The sequence below is a fragment of the Rattus norvegicus genome, chromosome 19 (genome assembly GCF_036323735.1).
Source record: "Rattus norvegicus strain BN/NHsdMcwi chromosome 19, GRCr8, whole genome shotgun sequence".
Taxonomy (NCBI): domain Eukaryota; kingdom Metazoa; phylum Chordata; class Mammalia; order Rodentia; family Muridae; genus Rattus; species Rattus norvegicus.
In genome coordinates, this window is record NC_086037.1 from 73,682,661 (window position 1) to 73,706,156 (window position 23,496).

At 40.1% G+C, this 23,496-nt stretch overlaps 1 protein-coding gene and 1 non-coding gene across 51 annotated transcripts in view; one reads left to right on the forward strand and one right to left on the reverse strand.

The window, feature by feature from the left end:
* Positions 1–23,496, reverse strand: part of Ccdc7a (coiled-coil domain containing 7A) — a 410,765-nt gene that overhangs the window by 21,926 nt on the left and 365,343 nt on the right. For all 50 annotated transcript variants that reach the window (XM_063278219.1, XM_063278211.1, XM_063278233.1 and 47 more), the window contains 3 exons: positions 21,236–21,331; positions 9,318–9,413; positions 6,403–6,507 (listed from right to left, as the gene is read on the reverse strand). In XM_063278219.1, coding sequence (XP_063134289.1) covers positions 6,403–6,507; positions 9,318–9,413; positions 21,236–21,331 — 297 coding nt within the window. The remainder of the gene's footprint in view (positions 1–6,402; positions 6,508–9,317; positions 9,414–21,235; positions 21,332–23,496) is intronic.
* On the forward strand, positions 753–883 carry LOC120098696 (small nucleolar RNA SNORA17). The gene has a single exon (XR_005497118.1). It is a non-coding gene; the product is annotated as a small nucleolar RNA SNORA17 (small nucleolar RNA).

Sequence of the window (23,496 nt, forward strand, 5' to 3'; positions counted from 1 at the left end):
TCTTATATCAGATTCTCAAGAAGCTGTACCCACAGAAGTGCATTCTCTCTCTCTCTCTCTCTCTCTCTCTCTCTCTCTCTCTCTCTGTGTGTGTATGTGTGTCCCCTTCTTCCTCCTTCTGTCACACAATAGCAAAGTTTTCTTTATATTACTTAGTCCCCCTTTCTTCTTTCCTTTCTGATATATCCATATAATAGGTATGAGGTATTAGGCCTTCAATTTGAGGTTAATTTCTCTAATGATATTTATCATATTGTATATGCCAGTTACTTGGAATATCCCCTAGGAGAAACAGCTATTACAGCAGAGCAGAGTTTGCCGGTTTTTACTTGAGTTTGGTTGTTGAGTGTAATGATCAGTGTTAATCGTCCACTTGACAGAATCTAGTATCACTTAGGAGTTGGGCCTCTAGTCATGATTGGGGGGGGATTGTCTTGATTGCATAGTTAAGACAAGATAGTCACCCACTGTGGGTAGCACTTTTGCCTGCGTTGGACTGCACAGATGGAGAAAGGAACTGAGCAGCATCATGGACTCATCACTTTTTGTGATTCTGGATGCAGCATCACAAACCACTGCCACCTTGATTTTCCCTTCATGATGGTCTGTATAGTTGAACGGTGAGCCAATGTAAACAAATGCACCCTCTCTATCTTAAGCTGCTCTTGTTGGGAAATTTTATTGCAGCAGCAGGAAAAGTAAGATAAAAATTCGCACCAGGTCTGGGATCATTGCTATGCAAGTCTGACTGTGCTTCTTTCAGAGGGGCTGCAGGTGTGGCTGCTGTGTCACATATGCATTATTAGGTGGTAGAGGGGAGAGATGCTATGTCTACACTCAGTGTTCTAACCTGTGAACATTGATTTATTAGTAGCCTAAGGGGCTAAGTAGGCCCAGATGAGCTCAAGGGAGGGCAGTGAGCCCAAGATGACCTGTCTGGTGCCATAGGGCCTGGACAGGGAGCTAACCTGAGATGGCCACCAGTCTGCACAGGCATGGGGGTGGTCAGACCATATTTGAAATGACCCCTATCTGGATCCATAATTCACAAATGGGGGAAAGAATTCCTGAGATCACTCCTTAGAGACCCTGGGCATCACTAAGAGAAGAGGAACAAGTAAGTGGTGGAAAAATGGAAGAGAAAGAGAAACAGAAGCGTGAGAGCACAATGAAGGGGTAGAACTGGACACTTGAAGGTAGTGAGAAACAGTTGGATGTTAGTAACTGGTGATGTCCCCTGGGACCATGGCCGGGTTCTGGCCTGTGTTGCCACTGGTGGCCACTTCTGGGTCCCTGCAGTGGCAGGACTCTGTTAGCATCAAAGTCCGGGCAGATGTCTCTAGTCTGAGTTTTGTTGATGGTTGGGGATATGTTGATGTCTGAGGACTATGCCTTATTCCTTGCCTGGGCATCATGGGAGAGCTGGCCTAGAGCCATGAGAGCAGGAGGTTTGTTCCTGCCCCTCGTGCTGTAGCAACTTGGGAAAGCAGACCATTTACCTTGCCTGGGCAGCACAGTAGAGCTGACCCCACAAGTGGCGGGATGTGGGCAAAGGAGAGACGCTCTCCCCGACCCTGACCTCTTGACATGTGGCTGTCAGGAAAGCTGGCCCTGGAGTCATGAAGGTGAGAGAGTTGGCCTTGCCCGTCAACTGCTGTAGCACTCAGGAGAGCAGTCCCTGTACATCACCTGAGCAGCACAGTAGGGCTGGCTTTGTATGTGGGGGTTGAAAGCAAGCTCACCCTGAAGGTATGAGTGTGGGAGGGCTTACCAAGCCTCTTGTCTGTTGTGCAGTGGAGTGGACAAGTGAAAGATGCCCTGTTCCCCTCCCTCATCCTTCACCATGTACAGCAGGCAGGAAGAGTTGACCCTGGGGTCATGAGAGTAGGAGAATTGTCCCTGTCCCTCATGGGCTGCCACACTTGGGACACCTTGCCTGTGCAGAGTTGTCCCTGGTTGTAGGGGTTGCTGGTGAGCAGGCTCCTAGGGCATGAGTGCCAGAGAACCATCTTAGCCCTTTGCCAGCTGCAGTACTGGGGAGAACATGCCCTGCTTCCAGTCTAGGCAGCACAGTAGATGGCACTGATGCTGTGGTTTAGGATGAACTAATCCTGAGGGAGGGCATGAGAGCAGGAGAGTTGGGTCTGCTCCTTGGTGACTGAGGCATTGGATGGGCCACCTAGGGCAGGGCAGGAAAGTTTGTCTTGGTGGTATGGGGTTTGAGACAGGATCAAATAGTATATCAGGAACATGGATTGGAGCCACATGCGTGCTATTTTGGCCAAGAATCTATTTTAATTATTCTTGAGCCCAGAGTACTTCAGTAAAGTTGAAATTAGAGGGAATGAACTAATTTTTTAGGCAAAGGAAAATTTCAGAAGTAGGGCATTAGTGCGTGAGCCTAGACAGCAGCTGTGATTCTGAAGAGATAAGCACTGCTTAGCAGAAACTTTCTGTGCTGAACAGAGATACTAGGAAAGGTGTCCCAAGGGTAAAATCCACTGAATCCTCTATCCACTGAAGAATCAAGTTTATATGAAAGAAAATGTCTAAACAGAAGGGGTTCCTTGTTCCTTGAAGGCAAGTGTCTATGGCTGTGTTTTTCCAGGGTCAGCAGGCAGAGACTAATACAGCTGTGTTCCAAAGAAGTCAGATTATCAGTCTGGGACTATAACTTGGGAACATTATGATACTTGCTTGGCAGGCACCTATTTTGAAAAAATAAGGGGTGATGAATTCCTGGTCCACAGAGCAGCATGTGTCAGGCAACATGTCTCAGTGTCACAATCCGTGCACTGATATCCCAGCAGGACATCGTACGAAACTATGAAGGTAGATCCCAAGTCGCAGTGAAGAACCCAGGATATTAGAAATGCCATGACTGGATACTGTTTTCCCACTTTTAAGGAATGGGAGCATCCGCATTTTGGTCATCCTTCTTCTTGAGCTTCCTGTGGTCTGTGGATTGTATCTTGGGTAGTTCCAGCTTTTGGGCTAATATCCACTTATCAATGAGTGCATACCAAGTGTGTTTTTCTGAGATTGGGTTACCTCACTCAGGATGATATTTTCTAGTTCATCCATTTGCCTGTGAATTTCATGAAGTCATTGTTTTTGATAGCTGAGTACTACTCCATTGTGTAGATGTATCACAGTTTTTGAATCCATTCCTCTATGAAGGGCATCTGGGTTCTTTCTAGCTTCTGGCTATTATAAATAAGGCTGCTATGAACATAGTGGAGCATGTGTCTTTGTTATTTGTTGGAGCATCTTTTGGGTATATGCCCAGGAGAGGTATAGCTGGGTCCTCAGGTAGTGGAATGTCCAATTTTCTGAGGAACCTTCAGACTGATTTTCAGAGTGATTGTACCAGTTTGCAATCCCACCAACAATGGAGGAGTGTTCCTCTTTCTCCACATCCTTGCTAGCATCTGCTGTCACCTGAGTTTATTATCTTAGCCATTCTGACTGGTGTGAGGTGGAATCTCAGGGGTGTTTTGATTTGCATTTCCCTGATGACTAAAGATGTTGAACATTTCTTTAGGAGGGGATATAGAAGCAATGCTTAGAGCAGCAACTAAAGAAATGACCATTAAGAGCCTGCCCCACATGTGGCCCATATATACACAGCCACCAAAACTAAATAAGATTGATGAAGCTAAAAAAATTGCATGCTGAAAGGGACCAGACATAGATCTCTCCTGAGAGACACATCCAGAGCATGTGCAATACAGAGGTCAATGCTAGAAGCAAACCACTGAACTGAGAACAGGATCCCCTTGGGGGGAATTAGAGGAATTATTGAAAGAGTTGAAGGAGCTCGCAACCACATTAAAACAATGGGCTGGAGAGATGGCTCAGCGGTTAAGAGCACTGACTGCTCTACCAGAGGTCCTGAGTTCAAATCCCAGCAACCACATGGTGGCTCACAACCATCTGTAATGGGATCTGGTGCCCTCTTCTGGTGCATCTCAAAACAGCTACACTGTACTCATATAAATAAAAATTAATAAAAAATATTAAAAACAACGATGCTAACCAACCAGAGCTTCCAGGTACTACGGAAAGACTATACATGGACTGACCCAGGGCTCCAATTGCATATGTAGCAGAGAATAGGCTTGTTGGGGCATCAGTGGAAGGGGAAGCCCTTGGTCCTGCCAAGTTTGGACCCCCAGTGCAGGGGAATATGGGGGGGCAGTAAGGGTGATGGATGGGGGAAATTCCCATTTGGTGGAGGGATTGGTGATGGTAGCTTATGGACAGGAAACCGGGAAAGGGAATAACATTTGAAATGTAAGTAAAGAAATATATCTAATTTAAAAGAAAAAAGAAAAAAAAAAGAAATGCCAGGACTGTAGGCTGTTCGTTGAGGAAAGCTGGAGGCATGGGAAGAAGCCAGTCTAACCAAGAGTCCTGCTGTCTGGACTGGAGTGCAGACAGCAGGACTGGAGAAGTGGGGGTGCTGAGGCCTTTTGAAGCTCAGATTATTTCATTATGAGTCCTCAATGCTGGACAAAGAGCTGTAGATTTGGTGTTTTCCCTATCTTTTGGTCATGGGTTAGAATCAGAAATATATTTGGTGCCATGATGAAAATATGTTACAGGACTTTTTACATTATCGAGCACATAGAAACTGTCTTGAGTCTCAGGTGACAATGTAATTGTGAACCTTTAACCTACTCTGATAGCTAAAGACTATGGGAGCTTTGGAACCTGAATTGTATTTCTGCTAGTGGAGGACCATGACAATTTGCTGAGAAGGGGCAAAAGGTTATGATAAAGTCACATGTTTGAATGTCAAGTTGACAAAAGGTGGTGCTGTGATTGTCGGTGCTAACTGTCAAGATGATGGAAGAGGGTTGATTATCTGGACATGACTTGTTTATGCCCACTGAAGTGGTTTAAGTTCTGGGCTGGGACATTGGACTGGGTTAAGTGAAGAAAAGAACCTGAGGAGAGGGCTGTGTTTAGTACTATCTGCTTCTTGACTTAGATACAATGGGAGCAGCCGCCTCAGGCTCCTGTTGCCTTGACTTCCTTAGTACAAAGGCTTCAACTGTGAGCCAAAAGCAAACCTTTCTCCTTTAAGTTGTCTTTATCAGGGTATTTTACCAGAGAAATAGAAAAAGTAGCTAAAACAAGTTTTACAGTTCTATAAATATATTTTTAGATACTTAATCTTTATTCAGGCAAAATTGGAAAAATTTCTCTCATCCTGTGGGTTACTTTATATGGTTTTTCTTTTAAAAAAATTGTATTATATGTTATTTGAAAATTGCTCTGATGCTTTGATGTAGACATTTTTAAAACTCTCATAAAGCCAAATTTACTTTTTTTATTTTTAAATTGTCTTTTATGTCACCAGTAAAACACATCATCAAATCCAATGTCATGAGTAGTTTCCTTTGTATCTTCTAATAGTTTCGTAGTTTGACTCTTACTTACAGGGTTTATTCATTCTGAATTCACTTTTGAAAATAATTTAGGCTAAAATGGGGAGCTTCCTCATTCAGCTTTGTAACATCTGGTTTTCCTTGCACCATATGTGGTGGAATGCCTTGTAACACTGAACAGTATTGGTGACTTGGCAGCATAGGTGTGAGTTTACTTCTGGTAGTCTACAGGTCATCTCTGTGTATACCAGAACCATAATGTCTGTAATGTTGTAATATGTTTTAATTATGAAGTGTGAATTCTACAATAATTTAAAAATGGACTTGACTATTTCAGTAAATGGTTTTTCAAGCTTTAATAGGAATTTTCTTGACTATTTTTTTTATCACTTTCTGTATTTTTGACATATATCATTATTTTAATGTAGTCATATTTTCAGTCCATAAAAAGTCTCGTCATGGATATAATACTGAGTTATATATATGTTTCTATTGCACACTAGCACAACTGCTAACTATATTTTTTTTTAGGAAATTTTATTTTTGTAATACTTACTAAAATTAAAAGATTATACATGCTATTAATTTAACAACCCCTCTTAAGAACTACTTCATAGAAACCTAAGTAACATAATAAAAATGCATGTGACAATATTTATAACTTCATTGTGTTTACAACAGAAATATAAGGCGACTATAAAAGGAACTATTGATGTGTGATATATCCACATTTGAGAATATCAGGAAAAATATTAAGAGTTTGAGACAAGAATTGACCTGGGTTAGTGGTAAGGGGTATCTAAGGGCAGCATCCTAATTGGTGTACAGAAACAAAAAGTCCTCCAATGGTGTGTCTGTTCACAGGAAGAGCACAAGAATATGCTCAAAGCCTGCAATGTCAGCTGTATGCTGGAGGAGCTGACATGTTGGAGAGACTTGTAAATGGAAATAGTTGGAATGGAACAGAGCTCTGTTTCACATATGTGTACAACAGATATTTCATTACCTTTTAGTATAGGCTTCCTTATGGGAAATGCAAAAGTGTTCAGACTTTTTGGCTCATCAGGATCATCAAAACCTTTCTTGGCTACATTTCCAGGCTTAGGTGGCCCTGAAAAATAAGAACATTAGTGGATGATACTAGCAGAAAAATAATTTCAATTTTTAATATTTTAAATAATTCTTAATCTTCTCAAAGCATAGCTTCCGTTTAAGTGTTCAGTAGTCTAAAAGAGCAGTGTAACCAAAACAAATTCTGTCTGAGCTACTTTTGCTTGGTAGTTGATGTGCTACAAAAGAATATTATGGTGTGGGTTTACTCCCTTTAGATCCCAGCACTTGGGAGACCGAGGCAGGGAGATGGACACCAGCCTGTCAGTCTTCCAACATATGCAGTGTGATGACAGCCTTCTCAAACACAGCAACTCATCTCAAAAACAAAAGAAACACTATAGACGAATGTCAGGGTAGTAACTCTAAAAATCAGTATGAAAATGAAATAAATAAGACGAGAAGAAGCTAAACTGTAAAATATAAGTTGCAGTTTAAGTCCTTAGTTTGTTCATGATTATTTTGACTATGACAGTCCTTTCCACAGAACACTTTATTCCTATAATAGAGAATTCAGTGCAAGAATGCACAGAGATGGCTAGGGTGTGGCATAGTTGGGAGAGTAGAGGCCTAACATGTATGAGGCCTGGATCCCATCACAGAGAGGAAGATCTTTGTTTTTCGTCCAAAATTACATTGGAAAATTAAGTATCATATAGGGCTTCCACTAAATTTTATTTTAGTACTTTTTTTAGTTTAGGTCTTATTTATAGGTCTTTGACTCATTTTGAGTTGGATTTTGAATACAACAGAAGGGCCTCCATTTCATGACTCTGCATAGAATATCTAATTCACCCAGCATCATCTTTGGCTGATTGCTCTCTCCACGCTCTGTGGTTGGGCATAGAGGTGAGCTTAGTTCTGGGATGTCTCTTCTGCCTCACTGGTCTGGGTGACACCTGTCTCTCTGCCGGAACCATAATGCTTTCATTTCTGTAGCATCGGAATAAGTTCTGACATCATGAAGCAGAATTCTTACTTGGTTCTTTGGCAAAACTATTTTGACCACCACAGTATTTTGAGAACTTGAAAATAGAGATTTTTATGTTGTAGAATCTCTTTGGAATTCTCACAGGGACTTTCCAGTGTCTTTAAATCATGTCCTGCGTTTTTGACACCTAAAATATAATTTCATGCCAGACATGGTGACACAGGCCTTTAATCCTAGCGCCTAAGTAGGGGCATAAGTAGGTAGAGCTCTATGAGTTCAAGGCCAGTTTGGTCTACATAGTGAATTACTGGCCTTTCAATGGCTATGGGGTGAGACCCTTTTCAAAAGAAAAAGTCCCAAAGAAAAAGATAATTTAATATTGTTAGTATTTTCATTTCATCAAAAGACAAATGTTGGTTAATAGAAAGGAGGAAGGTTCTTTTTTCATTTTATGTACTTACTGGCAGAATTATCAATTCATTATTTACATACTCTAATCAATTAGGTAGTTAACTAATTAAAATGTTGTGAATGTGGGTATATTTATGCTGTGGGTCCACGTGCATATGTGTTCCAGTATATTTTCCACATTACATCAGTGAGCATGTGTGGTGGTTAGCAGAGAACACTGAGTTTCATTCCACCTGTGCTATTCCCTTTGTTTCTTTCGAGAGAGGGTTTCTCTTTGATGCAGAACTCACAGATTAGCTTGAGCAGACTGGTTAGTGGGCCTCAGGGATCCACTGTCTTCTGCGGATCCAGTTAGGATTACAAGCCATTTACTGAGCTATCTCCCCAATCACACTGCCCAGGTTTCTTTCTTCCTCTTTTCCTTTATTCCTGTCACCCCTCTGTAGCCCTATACAGGCCCAAAGGTGGATGTCGTGTATTTTCCTCAATCATTATCTTAGTTTCAAATTATATATTCATTGGTAGTCTCTCTTTCTTTCTGTCTGTCTCTCTCTCACTCTGTGTGTGTGTGTGTGTGTGTGTGTGTGTGTGTGTGTGTGACTGTGTCTGTGTGTATGGCACTTGTGTTTGGATTGCTCCCACCCTAGCAGGCAAGAAGAGGGTGTTATGTCCCCTGGATCTGGAGTAACAAGCAGTTGTAAGCTACCTGTAATGGGTGCTGGAAATTGAATTTATAAGTGGAAGAACAGCAAATGCTCAAAATCAGTGAGCTATCTTTCCAGCCCTCCACCTTGGATTTTGCGAAAGGCGAAAGACTTTCTCACTGAGCCCATAGCTCATCAATATGACTAGATTTGTTGGCCAGCATCTCCAAGTGTGGGTACTGTGCATGGTTTTGTGTGTGTGTGTGTGTGTGTGTGTGTGTGTGTGTGGTGTTTGTATGTGTGTGTTTTTGTGTGTTTGCTGGTTATCTTACCTCCGGTCCTAAAGCCTGGGGCACAAGCACTCTACTGACAGATTGCTATGCCAGTCCAGCCCAGCCCCTCTGTTTTTTTATACAAACATAAACAACATAATAGAACTGTACAATGATATTATAGCTTCATTGATTGGGGCTGTAATAATAAAAACCAAAATGTTTCTCAATCCATGAGGTACTCAATAAACTATGATACCTTCTGTTTCAGATCATCTTGCAGAAAGTTAAGGCTGTGAGAGATGAAGGAAATCTACCAGGTTGCTTTGGTTAATGGTAAGGGACTGTGTCCACACACAGGGTGCTTTACTCTAGCAAACCACAAAACCCTCACCACACCTATATATTTTCGTTGAAATCATGGAACATCTGCTCTGTTGTTACATTGGTTGCTCATTGGAAGGGCCACAGGTTAAGTACATTTAGTCAATAGAAACAGCCCAGCTGGAACACAGTTTCATTTCACAGGCCTGTATTACAACTATATCCTTACCTTCAAGCTCTTGTTTACTGAATGCAGATAATGAAAGAACCAGAGTATGTGGACGGTCAAAATCTTTCTCGTCTAATGCTCTAGTTTTAGACTGCCCTGGAAACACAAGAATAATGTCATTCAAAGCATACTAGAAATAAACTAATTTTATTTTATTGAGATCGAATCTTTTTATCCAGCCCTGGAATATCTGAGAACTCGCTTTGTGCCCTCGAACTCACAGACTGCCACCTCTATGTCTGGGTACTAGGAATAATGAGGTATACCATGATGCTGGCTTGAAATATACTGATTTTTAATTCTTAAAAAAAATCAAAATTTGCCATAACCTTATTTTTAAGGCTGAGCCTTTTTCAGCTTTCTTCAGCTACTTAGACTGAATGACGAAATGCCTTCTGGATGTACTTTCTTTTTGTCCCAGTGGGATATCTAGGCTGTTTTCATTTCCTAGGTATTGGGAACATGGCAGCAGTAAATGTGTGTGTGTAAGGATCGCTGTAGTAGGGTACAGTTATTTATAATAACTGGATCATTTGGAAAGACTAGTCAGTTTTTTCTAGTATTTCCACAGTGGCTGTACCAGTTTTCACTCCTAACAAGGACAAAGGGTTTTTTAGACCAATAACTTTGTGCATGTCTAGGCCCAACATTTGCTGTCTTCTTTGTTTTCTCTCTAAACTGTAACCATTCTGACTAGGGTCAGAAGTAGTTGTTTCCTTCCTCGGATGGCAAAGAATAGTGATTGTTTAAAAGGAAATGGTTAAGAGCACATCAAAACAACCATCCACCATGATCAAGTAGGCTTCATCCCAGGCATGCAGGGATGGTTTAATATACGGAAAACCATCAACGTGATCCATTATATAAACAATCTGAAAGAACAAAACCACATGATCATTTCATTAGACGCTGAGAAAGCATTTGACGAAATTCAACACCCCTTCATTATAAAAGTCCTGGAAAGAAGAGGAATTCAAGGCCCATATCTATACATAGTAAAAGCCATATACAGCAAACCAGTTGCTAACATTAAACTAAATGGAGAGAAACTTGAAGCAATCCCACTAAAATCAGGGACTAGACAAGGCTGCCCACCCTCTCCCTACTTATTCAGTATATGTCTCAAAGTCCTAGCCAGAGCAATCAGACAACAAAAGGAAATCAGAGGATACAGATTAGAAAGGAGAGGTCAAAATATCACTACTTGCAGATGATATGATAGTATATTTAAGCAATCCCAAAAGTTCCACCAGAGAACTACTAAAGCTGATAAACAACTTCAGCAAAGTGGCTGGGTATAAAATTAACTCAAATAAATCAGTAGCCTTCCTCTACACAAAAGAGAAACAAGCCGAGAAAGAAATTAGGGAAACGACACCATTAATAATATTCCCAATTAATATAAAGTACCTCGGTGTGACTTTAACCAAGCAAGTAAAATATCTGTACAATAAGAACTTCAAGCATCTGAAGAAAGAAATTGAAGAAGACCTCAGAAGATGGAAAGATCTCCCATGCTCATGGATTGGCAGGATTAATATGGTAAAAATGGCCATTTTACCAAAAGCGATCTACAGATTCAATGCAATCCCCATCAAAATTCCAACCCAATTCTTCAAAGAGTTAGACAGAACAATTTGCAAATTCATCTGGAATAACAAAAAACCCAGGATAGCTAAAACTATCCTCAACAATAAAAGGACTTCTGGGGGAATCACTATCCCTGAACTCAAATAGTATTACAGAGCAATAGTGATAAAAACTGCATGGTATTGGTACAGAGACAGAGAGATAGACCAGTGGAATAGAATTGAAGACTCAGAAATGAATCCACACACCTATGGTCACTTGATTTTTGACAAAGGAGTCAAGGCCATCCAATGGAAAAAAGATAGCATTTTCAGCAAATGGTGCTGGTTCAATTGGAGGTCAACATGTAGAAGAATGCAGATTGATCCATGCTTATCACCCTGTACTAAGCTTAAGTCCAAGTGGATCAAGGACCTCCACATCAAACCAGATACACTCAAACTAATAGAAGAAAAAGTGGGGAAGCGTCCTGAACACATGGGCACTGGAGAAAATTTCCTGAACAAAACACCAATGGCTTATGCTCTAAGATCAAGAATCAACAAATGGGATCTCATAAGACGGCAAAGCTTCTGTAAGGCAAAGGACACTGTTGTTAGGACAAAATGGCAACCAACAGATTGGGAAAAGACCTTTACCAATCCTACAACAGATAGAGGGCTTATATCCAAAATATACAAAGAACTTAAGAAGTTAGACTGCAGGGAGAAAAATAACCCTATTAAAAATGGGGTTCAGAGCTAAACAAAGAATTCACAGCTGAGGAATGCCAAATGGCTGAGAAGGACCTAAAGAAATATTCAACATCTTTAGTCATAAGGGATATGCAAATCAAAACAACCCTGAGATTTCACCTCAAACCAGTCAGAATGACTAAGATCTAAAACTCCGGCGACAGCAGATGCTGGCGAAGATATGGAGAAAGAGGAACTCTCCTCCATTGTTGTTGGGATTGCAGACTGATACAACCATTCTGGAAATCAGTCTGGAGGTTCCTCAGAAAATTGGACATTCCACTACCTGAGGACCCAGCTATATCTCTCCTGGGAATATACCCAAAAGATGCCCCAACATATAACAAAGACACATGCTCCACTATGTTCATAGCAGCCTTATTTATAATAGCCAGAAGCTGGAAAGAACCCAGATGCCCTTCAACAGAGGAATGGATACAGAAAATGTGGTACATCTACACAATGGAATATTACTCAGCTATCAAAAACAATGACTTTATGAAATTCATGGGCAAATGGATGGAACTGGAAAATATCATCTTGAGTGAGGTAACCCAATCACAGTAAAACACACTTGGTATGCATTCATTGATAAGAGGATATTAGCCCAAATCCTCGAATTACCCTAAACACCCAGAACACATGAAACAGTAGCCAATGCTTAAGAATATTATAGCCAAATACTTAAGACCTATGCAAGATCGAATCAACAAAAATCCCATCATGGAAGGGAGAAGGGCTCAGGAATCCATATTTCATGGCAATCAGTTGCTGCTAGTAGAACAACAGTCCATTTTCTTTTGGCCTCCCTCCCTCCCTCCCTCCTTCTCTCCCTCCCTTCCTCCCTCCCTCCTTTCTCTCTCCATCCTTTCCTCTCTTCCTTCCTCCCTCCCTCCTTTCTCTCTCCATCCTTTCCTCTCTTCCTTCCTCCCTTCCTCCTTTTCTCATGGTTTATCCTCACATCATTTCTGTTCCACACACAAAGGGTTATTGAATGGAGAGGGCATGTGTGCCACAAATGGCAGGGCTGATCAAGCCTGTTGTAGGTTAGTTGGCCTCTGGTTCCATTTTCTTGACATTTATTCTCTCCAACATTTATTCTTATTTTGAATAACTGGGGAGTGAACCGGGGTGGATTCTATGTGTGGCAAATACTCTACGCCTGAATTATATTCACTCCACCTTCTTGATACAGAAAACTATGAGACATGCTGTTGTCATGTTTCCCAGGCTGGGTGAATTTGTAATCTTACATCAGATTCTCAAGAAGCTGTACCCACAGAAGTGCATTCTCTCTCTCTCTCTCTCTCTCTCTCTCTCTCTCTCTCTCTCTCTCTCTCCCTCCCTCCCTCCCTCCCTCCCTCCCTCCCCCCCCCCTCTCTCTCTCTCTCTCCTTCCTCCTTCTGTCACAAAATGGCAAAGTTTTCTTTATTTTACTTAGTTCCCCCTTCTCCTTTCCTTCTTGATATAGCCATATAATAGGTATGAGGTATTAGGCCTTCAATTTGTGGTTGATTTTCCTAGTGATATTATTCATATTGTATATAGGTTATGATAAAGTACACATGTTTGGGTGTCAAGTTGACAAAAGTAATTGTCGGTGCTAACTGTCAAGATGATGGAAGAGGGTTATCTGGACATGACTTGTTTATGCCCACTGAAGTGGTATAAGTTCTGGGCTGGGACATTGGACTGGGTTAAATGAAGACAAGAAACTGAGGAGAGGGCTGTGTTTAGTACTATCTGCTTCTTGACTTAGATACAATAGAAGCAGCCGCCTCAGGCTCCTGTTGCCTTGACTTCCTTACTACAAAGGCTTCAAATGTGAGCCAAAAGCAAACCTTTCTCCTTTAAGTTGTCTTTATCAGGGTATTTTACCAGAGAAATAGAAAAAGTAGCTAAAACAAGTTTTATATTTCTATAGATATACTTTTAGATATTTAATCTTTAATCAGGCAAAATTGTAAAATGTTTGTCTCATCCTGTGGGTTACCTTTTTTCGTTTTTCTTTAAAAAAATTTGTATTATATGTTATTTGAAAATTGCTCTGATGCTTTGATGTAAACATTTTTAAAACCCTCATAAAGCCAAATTTACTTTTTTTATTTTTAAATTGTCTTTTATGTCACCAGTAAAACACATCATCAAATCCAATGTCATGAGTAGTTTCCTTTGTATCTTCTAATAGTTTCGTAGTTTGACTCTTACTTACAGGGTTTATTCATTCTGAATTCACTTTTGAAAATAATTTAGGCTAAAATGGGGAGCTTCCCCATTCAGCTTTGTAACATCTGGTTTTCCTTGCACCATATGTGGTGGAATGCCTTGTAACACTGAACAGTATTGGTGACTTGGCAGCATAGGTGTGAGTTTACTTCTGGTAGTCTACAGGTCATCTCTGTGTATACCAGAATTATAATGTCTGTAATGTTGTTATATATTGTAAATTATAAAGTGTGAATACCACAATGATTTAAAAATGGAGTAGACTAATTCAGTAAATGGTCTTTCAATTTTTTTAAATTTTTAGGTACGAATTTATTGTTATCACTAATAATCTTTATGAACTATGTTTTTTTCTCCATCTTTATTAAATTGGGTATTACTTATTTACATTTCGATTGTGACTACCTTTCCCAGTTTCCAGGCCAACATCCCCTAACCCCTCCGATTCCCCTTCTTTATGGGTGTTCCCCTCCTCATGCTCCCCCCATTACTGCCCTCCCCCCAACAATCACATTCACTGGGGGTTCAGTCTTGGCAGGACCAAGGGCCTCCCCTTCCACTGGTGCTCTTACTAGGCTATTCATTGCTACCTATGCAGTTGGAGCCCAGGGTCAGTCCATGTATAGTCTTTGGGTAGTGGCTTAGTCACTGGAAGCTATAGTTGGTAAGCATTGTTGTTCATATGGGGTCTCAAGCCCCTTCAAGATCTTTCAGTCCTTTCTCTGAATCCTTCAATGGGGGTCCCGTTCTCAGTTCAGTAGTTTGCTGCTGGCATTCGCCCATGTATTTGCTGTATTCTGGCTGTGTTTCTCAGGAGAGATCTACATCTGGTTCCTGTCGGCCTGCACTTCTTTGCTTCATCCATCTTCTCTAGTTTGGTGGCTGTATATGTATGGGCCACGTGTGGGGTAGGCTCTGAATGGGTGTTCCTTCTGCCTCTGTTCTAAACTTTGCCTCCCAATTTCCTCCCCAGGGTATTCTTGTTCTCCTTTTAAAGAAGGAGTGAAAGCATTCGCATTTCGGTCATCTTTCTTGAGTTTCATGTGTTCTGGGTGTTTAGGGTAATTCGAGGATTTGGGCTAATATCCTCTTATCAATGAATGCATACCAAGTGTGTTTTACTATGATTGGGTTACCTCACTCAAGATGATATTTTCCAGTTCCATCCATTTGCCCATGAATTTCATAAAGTCATTGTTTTTGATAGCTGAGTAATATTCCATTGTGTAGATGTACCACATTTTCTGTATCCATTCCTCTGTTGAAGGGCATCTGGGTTCTTTCCAGCTTCTGGCTATTATAAATAAGGCTGCTATGAACATAGTGGAGCATGTGTCTTTGTTATATGTTGGGGCATCTTTTGGGTATATTCCCAGGAGAGATATAGCTGGGTCCTCAGGTAGTGGAATGTCCAATTTTCTGAGGAACCTCCAGACTGATTTCCAGAATGGTTGTACCAGTCTGCAATCCCAACAACAATGGAGGAGAGTTCCTCTTTCTCCATATCTTCGCCAGCATCTGCTGTCGCCGGAGTTTTAGATATTAGTCATTCTGACTGGTTTGAGGTGAAATCTCAGGGTTGTTTTGATTTGCATATCCCTTATGACTAAAGATGTTGAATATTTCTTTAGGTCCTTCTCAGCCATTTGGCATTCCTCAGCTGTGAATTCTTTGTTTAGCTCTGAACCCCATTTTTAATAGGGTTATTTTTCTCCCTGCAGTCTAACTTCTTAAGTTCTTTGTATATTTTGGATATAAGGCCTCTATCTGTTGTAGGATTGGTAAAGGTCTTTTCCCAATCTGTTGGTTGCCATTTTGTCCTAACAACAGTGTCCTTTGCCTTACAGAAGCTTTGCCGTCTTATGAGATCCCATTTGTTGATTCTTGCTCTTAGAGCATAAGCCATTGGTGTTTTGTTCAGGAAATTTTCTCCAGTGCCCATGTCTTCAGGACGCTTCCCCACTTTTTCTTCTATTAGTTTGAGTGTACTGGTTGGATGTGGAGGTCCTTGATCTACTTGGACTTAAGCTTTGTACAGGGTGATAAGCATGGATCGATCTGCATTCTTCTACATGTTGACCTCCAGTTGAACCAGCACCATTTGTTGAAAATGCTATCTTTTTTCCATTGGATGGTTTTGGCTCCTTTGTCAAAAATCAAGTGACCAAAAGTGCATGGGTTCCTTTCTGGGTCTTCAATTCTATTCCACTGGTCTCCCTCTCTGTCTCTGTACCAATACCATGCAGTTTTTATCTCTATTACTTTGTAATACTGCTTGAGTTCAGGGATAGTGATTCCCCCAGAAGTCCTTTCATTGTTGAGGATAGTTTTAGCTATCCTGGGTTTTTTGTTATTTCAGATGAATTTGCAAATCGTTCTGTCTAACTCTATGAAGAATTGGGTTGGAATTTTGATGGGGATTGCATTGAATCTGTAGATCGCTTTTGGTAAAATGGCCATTTTTACTATATTCATCCTGCCAATCCATGAGCATGGGAGATCTTTCCATCTTCTGAGATCTTCTTCAATTACTTTCTTCAGAGGATTGAAGTTCTTATCATACAGCTCTTTCACTTGCTTGATTAAAGTCACACCAAGGTGCTTTATATTATTTGGGACTATTATGAAGGGTGTCATTTCCCTAATTTCTTTCTTGGCTTGTTTCTCTTTTGTGTAGAGGAAGGCTACTGATTTATTTGAGTTAATTTTATACACAGCCAGTTTGCTGAAGGTATACATCAGGTTTAGTAGTTCTCTGTTGGAACTTTTGGGATCCCTTAAATATACAGTCTTATTTTCTGCAAATAGTGATATTTTGACTTCTTCCTTTCTAATCTGTATCCTTTGATTTCCTTTTGTTGTCTGATTGCTCTGGCTAGGACTTTGAGACATATACTGAATAAGTAGGGAGAGAGTGGGCAGCCTTGTCTAGTCCCTGATTTTAGTGGGATTGCTTCAAGTTTCTCTCCATTTAGTTTAATGTTAGTAACTGGTTTGCTGTATATGGCTTTTACTATGTATAGATATGGGCCTTGAATTCCTCTTCTTTCCAGGACTTTTATCATGAAGGGGTGTTGAATTTTGTCAAATGCTTTCTCAGCATCTAACAAAATGATCATGTGGTTTTCTTCTTTCAGTTTGTTGATATAGTGGATTATGTTGATGTTTTTCCGTATATTAAACCATCCCTGATCCCTGGGAATGAAGCCTACTTGATCATGATGGATGATTGTTTTGATGTGCTCTTGGATTCGGTTTGCAAGAATTTTATTGAGTATCTTTGTGTTGATATTTATAAGGGAAATTGGTCTGAAGTTCTCTTTCTTTGTTGGGTCTTTGTGTGGTTTAGGTATAAGAGTAATTGTGGCTTCATAGAAGGAATTCGGTAGTACTCCAATTGTTTCAATTTTGTGGAATAGTTTGGATAGTATTGTTATGAGGCCTTCTATGAAGGTCTGATAGAATTCTGCACTGAACCCTTCTGGACCTGAGCTTTTTTTGGTTGGGAGACTTTTAATGAATGCTTCTATTTCTTTAGGAGTTATGGGGTTGTTTAAATGGTTCATTTGTTCCAGATTTTTACTTCGGTACCTGTTATTTGTCTAGGAAATTGTCCATTTCCTGCAAATTTTCAAGTTTTGTTGAATATAGGCTTTTGTAGTAGGATCTGATGATTCTTTGAATTTCCTCTGACTCTGTTGTTATGTCTCCCTTTTCATTTCTGATTTTGTTAATTTGGACACACTCTCTGTGTCCTCTGGTTAGTCTGGCTAAGGGTTTCTCTATTTTGTTCATTTACTCAAAGAACCAGCTTTTGGTTCTGTTGATTCTTTTGTATAGTCCTTTTTGTTTGTGCTTGGTTATTTCACTCCTCCTGGGTGTGTTTGCTTCTTTTTGTTCTAGAGCTTTTAGGTGTGCTGTCAAGCTGCTGATATATGCTCTCTCCTGTTTCTTTCTGCAGGCACTCAGAGCTACAAATTTTCCTCTTAGCACAGCTTTCATTGTGTCCCATAAGTTTGGGTATGTTGTACCTTCATTTTCATTAAATTCTAAGAAGTCTTTAATTTCTTTCTTTATTTCTTCCTTGATCAGGTTATCATTGAGTAGAGCACTTTCAACTGCCATGTATATATGGGCATTCTTTCCTTATTGTTATTGAAGACCAGCTTGAGCCACGATGGTCTGATAGGACACATGGGATTATTTCTATATTTCTGTACCTGTTGAGGCCTGTTTTATGACCAATTATATGGTCAATTTTGGAGAAAGTACCATGAGGTGGTGAGAAGAAGCTATATCCTTGTGTTTTAGGATAGAGTGTTCTGTAAATATCTTTTAAATCCCTTTGGTTCATGACTTCTCTTAGTTTGTCTATGTCTATTTAATTTCTGTTTCCATGATCTGTCCATTGATGAGAGTGGCGTGTTGAAATCTCCTACTATTATTGTGTGAGGTGCAATGTGTGTTTTGAGCTTTAGTAAGGATTATGTATGTAGGTGCCCTTGTATTTGGAGCATAGATATTTAGGACTGAGAGTTCATCTTGCATGGAGAGCTCAAAAACAACACCCCACGAGCAAACTTGAGCCGTGGTACCACAGGTAAGACCAACTTTTCTGCTCTAAGCAACCTGCCTGCTGAACTCAGGACACAGGCCCACAGGAACAGCTGAAGACCAGTAGACAGGAAAAACTACATGCCCGATAGCAGAACACTCTGTTCTCATAACTGGCTGAAAGAAAACAGGAAAACAGGTCTACAGCACTCCTGACACACAGGCCTGTAGGACGGTCTAGGCACTGTCAGAAATAGCAGAACAAAATAACACCAGAGATAATCTGATTGCGAGAGGCAAGTGCAGGAACCAAAGCAACAGAGAGTTCATCTTGGTGGATTTTTCCTTTGATGAATATGACGTGTCCTTCCTTATCTTTTTTGATGGCTTTTGGTTGAAAATCGATTTTATTCAATATGAGATTGGCTACTCCAGCTTGCTTCTTCAGACCATTTGCTTGGAAAGTTCTTTTCCAGCCCTTTACTCTGAGGTAGTGTCTTTCTTTGTCTCTGAGGTGTGTTTCCTGTAGGCCAAAAAATGTTGGGTCCTCATTGCGTATCCAATTTTTTAATCTGTGTCTTTTTATTGGGGAATTGAGTCCATTTATGTTTCGAGATAATAAGGAATAGTGATTGTTGCTTCCTGTTATATTCGTGTTTCGACGTTAGATTATGTTTGTGTGCTTGTCTTCTCTTTGTTTTGTTGCAAAACGATTAGTTTCTTGCTTTTTCTAGGGTGTAGCTTGCCTCCTTTGTTGGGCGTTACTATTTGTAGGGCTGGATTTGTAGAAAGATATTGTGTAAATTTGGTTTTGTCATGGAATATCTTGGTTTCTCCATCTATGTTGAGAGTTTTGCTGGATACAGTAACCTGGGCTGGCATTTGTGTTCTCTTAGGGTCTGTATGACATCTGTCCAGGATCTTTTGGCTTTCATAGTCTCTGGTGAGATGTCTGGTGTGATCCTGATAGGTCTGCCTTTATATGTTACTTGAACTTTTTCCCTTAATGCTTTTAATATTCTTTCTTTGTTTTGTGCATTTGGTGTTTTGACTACTATGTGATGGGAGGATTTTTTTTTTTCTGGTCCAATGTATTTGGAGTTCTGCAGGCTTCTTGTATGTTTATGGGCATCTCTTTCTTTAGGTTAGGGAAGTTTTCTTCTATGATTTTGTTGAAGATATTTACTAGTCCTTTGAGCTGGGAGTCTTCACTCTCTTTTATAGCTATTACCCTTAGGTTTGATCTTCTATCGTGTCCTGGATTTCCTGTATGTTTTGGGCTAGTATCTTTTTCCATTTTACACCATTTTTGACAGTTGTGTCAATGATTTCTATGGATTCTTCTGCCCCTGAGATTCTGTCTTCTATCTCTTGCATTCTGATGGTGATGCTTGTATCTACGGCTCCTTGTCTCTTCCTTTGGTTTCCTTTTGGATATCCAGGGTTTTCTCCCTTTGTGCTTTCTTTATTGCTTCTATTTTCATTTTTAATTCCTTCACCTCTTTTATTGTGCTTTCCTGTAATTCTTTCAGGGATTTTTGAATTTCCTCTCTGTAGGCTTCTGCTTGTTCATTTGTGTTTTCCTGCATTTCTCTAAGGGTTTTCTTTATGTCTTTCTTGAAGTCCCCCATCATCATGATCAAATGTGATTTTAAATCAAGATCTTGCTTTTCTGGTGTGTTTTGATATTCAGTGTTTGTTTTGGTGGGAGAATTGGGCTCTGATGATGACATGTAGTCTTGGTTTCTGTTGCTTGGGTTCCTGCACTTGCCTCTTGCCATCACATTGTCTCTGTTGTTACCTTGTTCTGCTATTTCTGACAGTGGTTAGACCGTCCTGTAGGCCTGTGTGTCAGGAGTGCTGTAGACCTTTTTTCCTATTCTCTTTCATCCAGTTATGGGAACAGAGTGTTCTGCTTTCGGACATGTAGTCTTTCCTGTCTACTGGTCTTCAGCTGTTCCTGTGGGCCTGTGTCCTGAGTCCACCATGCAGTTCTCTTGGAGCAGAAAAGTTGGTCTTACCTCTGGTCTCGGGCCTGAAATCGCTCCTCAGATCCGGGTTTCAGCTCTCTGTGAGGGCAGCAACCAGAAGGCCTTTATGAACTATGTTAAGTAATAGTGTGGATCCCGCAGAAACAGACACTGAGACAGAGATTCAGGCGCTAACAGTTTAAGCAAGTGGGGAAGGGAGCTCTTTCAACTTTTAATAGGAATTTTCCTGAATATTTTATCACTTTCTGTATTTTTGACATATATCAATACTTTTATGGTAGTCATATTTCCAGTCCATAAAAAGTCTAGTCGTGGATATAATACTGGGGTATAGGTTTCTATTGCACATTGGCACAACTGCTAACTATATTTTTTAGGAAATTATATTTTTGTGATACCTTTTTAAATTAAAAATTATATATGCTATTAATTTAACAACCCCTTTTTAAAAACTACTTCATAGAAACCTAAGTAATATAATAAAAATGCATGCAACAATATTTATAACTTCATTGTGTTTACAATGGAAATGTAAAGTTGACTATAAAAGGAACTATTGATGTGTGATATATCCCGATTTGAGAACATCAGGAAAAATATTAAGGGTTTGAGTCAAGAACTGACCTGGGTTAGTGGTAAGGGGTATCTAAGGGCAGCATCTTAATTGGTGTACAGAAACAGAAAGTCCTCCAATGTTCCTGTTCACAGGAAGAGCACAAGAATATGCTCAAAGCCTGAAATGTCAGCTGTATGCTGTAAATGGAAATAGTTGGAATGGAACAGAGCTCTGTTTCACATATGTGTACCACAGATATTTCACTACCTTTTAGTATAGGCTTCCTTATGGGAGATGTCAAAGAGTTCAGACTGTTTGGATCATCAATACCTTTCTTGGCTACATTTCCAGGCTTAGGTGGCCCTGAAAAATAAGAACATTAGTGGATGATACTAGCAGAAAAATAATTTCAATTTTTAATATTTTAAATAATTCTTAATCTTCTCAAAGCATAGCTTCTGTTTAAGTGTTCAGTAGTCTAAAAAAGCAGTGTAACCAAAACAAATTCTGTCTGAGCTACTTTTGCTTGGTAGTTGATGTGCTACAAAAGAATATTATGGTGTGGGTTCACTCCCTTTAGATCCCAGCACTTGGGAGACCGAGGCAGGGAGATGGGCACTAGCCTGTCAGTCTTCCAACATATGCAGTGTGATGACAGCCTTCTCAAACACAGCAACTCATCTCAAAAACAAAAGAAACACTATAGACGAATGTCAGGGTAGTAACTCTAAAAATCAGTAGGAAAATGAAATAAGACCAGAAGAAGCTAAACTGTAAAATATAAGTTGCAGTTTAAGTCCTTAGTTTGTTCATGATTATTTTGACTATGACAGTCCTTTCCACAGAACACTTTATTCCTATAATAGAGAATTCAGTGCAAGAATGGACAGAGATTGCTAGGGTGTGGCATAGTTGGGAGAGTAGATGCCTAACATGTATGAGGCCCAGATCCCATCACAGAGAGGAAGATCTTTGCTTTTCATCCAAAATTACATGGGAAAATTAAGTATCATATAAGGCTTCCACTAAATTTTATTTTAGTTCTTTTTGTTGTTTAGGTCTTTGAATCTCTTTGGGATTCTCACACTCTCCAGTCTCTTTAAATCATGTTCTTTGTTTTTGACACCTAAAGTATAATTTCATGCCAGACATGGTGACACAGGACTTTAATGCTACCCCTAAGTAGGGGCATAAGTAGGTAGAACTCTAAGAGTTCAAGACCAGTCTGATCTAAATAGTGAATTCTTGGCCTTTCAATGGCTATATAGTGAGATCCTTCTCAAAAAAAAATCCCCAAAGAAATACACAATTTAATATTGTTAGCATTTTCAGTTCATCAAATGCAAATGATGGCTAATAGAAAGGAGGTAGGTTCTTTTGTCTTTTTATGTACTTACTGGCAGAACTATCATTACTTACGTACTCTAATCAGTTAGGTAGTTAACTAATTAAGATGTTGTGAGTGTGGGTGTATTTATGCTGTGGGTCCATGTGCATATGTGTTCCAGTATATTTTCCATATTACATCAGTGGGCATGTGTGGTGGATAGCAGAGAACACTGAGTTTTATTTCACCTGTGCTATTCCCTTTGTTTCTTTCGAGAGAGGGTTTCTCTTTGATGCAGAACTCACAAACTCCCAGATTAGCTTGAGCAGACTGGTTAGTGGGCCTCAGGGATCCACTGTCTTCTGAGGATCCAGTTAGGATTATAAGCCATTTATGAGCTAACTCCCCAATCACACCGCCCATATTTCTTTCTTACTCTTTTCCTTTATTCCTGTCACCCTTCTACAGGCCAAAGGTGGATGTCATGTATTTTCCTCAATCATTATTTATCTTAGTTTCAAATTATTTATTCATTGGTAGTCTCTCTCTCTCTCTCTCACTCTCTCTCTCTCTCTCTCTCTCTCTCTACTTCTCTCACTCTGTGTGTGTGTGTGTGTGTGTGTGTGTGTGTGTGTGTGTGTGTGTGTGCCACTTGTGTTTGGATTCCTCCCACCCTACCAGGCAAGAAGAGGGTGTTACATCCCTTGGATCTGGAGTAACAAGCAGTTGTAAGCTGCCTGTAATGGGTGCTAGGAATTGAATTTATAAGTTGAAGAACAGCAAATGCTCAAAATAAATGAGCTATCTTTCCAGCCCTCCACCTTGGTGTTTGGGAAAGGCTCACTGTACCCCGAATGTAGGCACTGTGCATGGTTTTTTGTGTGTGGTGCTGGGGATCTTATGTCAGGTCCTACAAGACCTGGACCACAAGTATTCTGACAGCTCTATGCCCAGCCAAGACCCTTTGTATTTTTCATATAAACATAAGCAACATAATAGAACTGTACAATGATATTATAGCTCCACTGATTGGGGTTGTAATAATAAAAACCCAAAGTTTCTCAATTAATGAGATTCTCAATAAATTATGGTATCTTCTATTTCAGATCAACTTGCAGAAAGTTAAGGCTGTGAGAGATGAAGGAAATCTGCCAAGTTGCTAGAGTTAATGTTAAGGGAAGGTATGCACACACAGGATGCT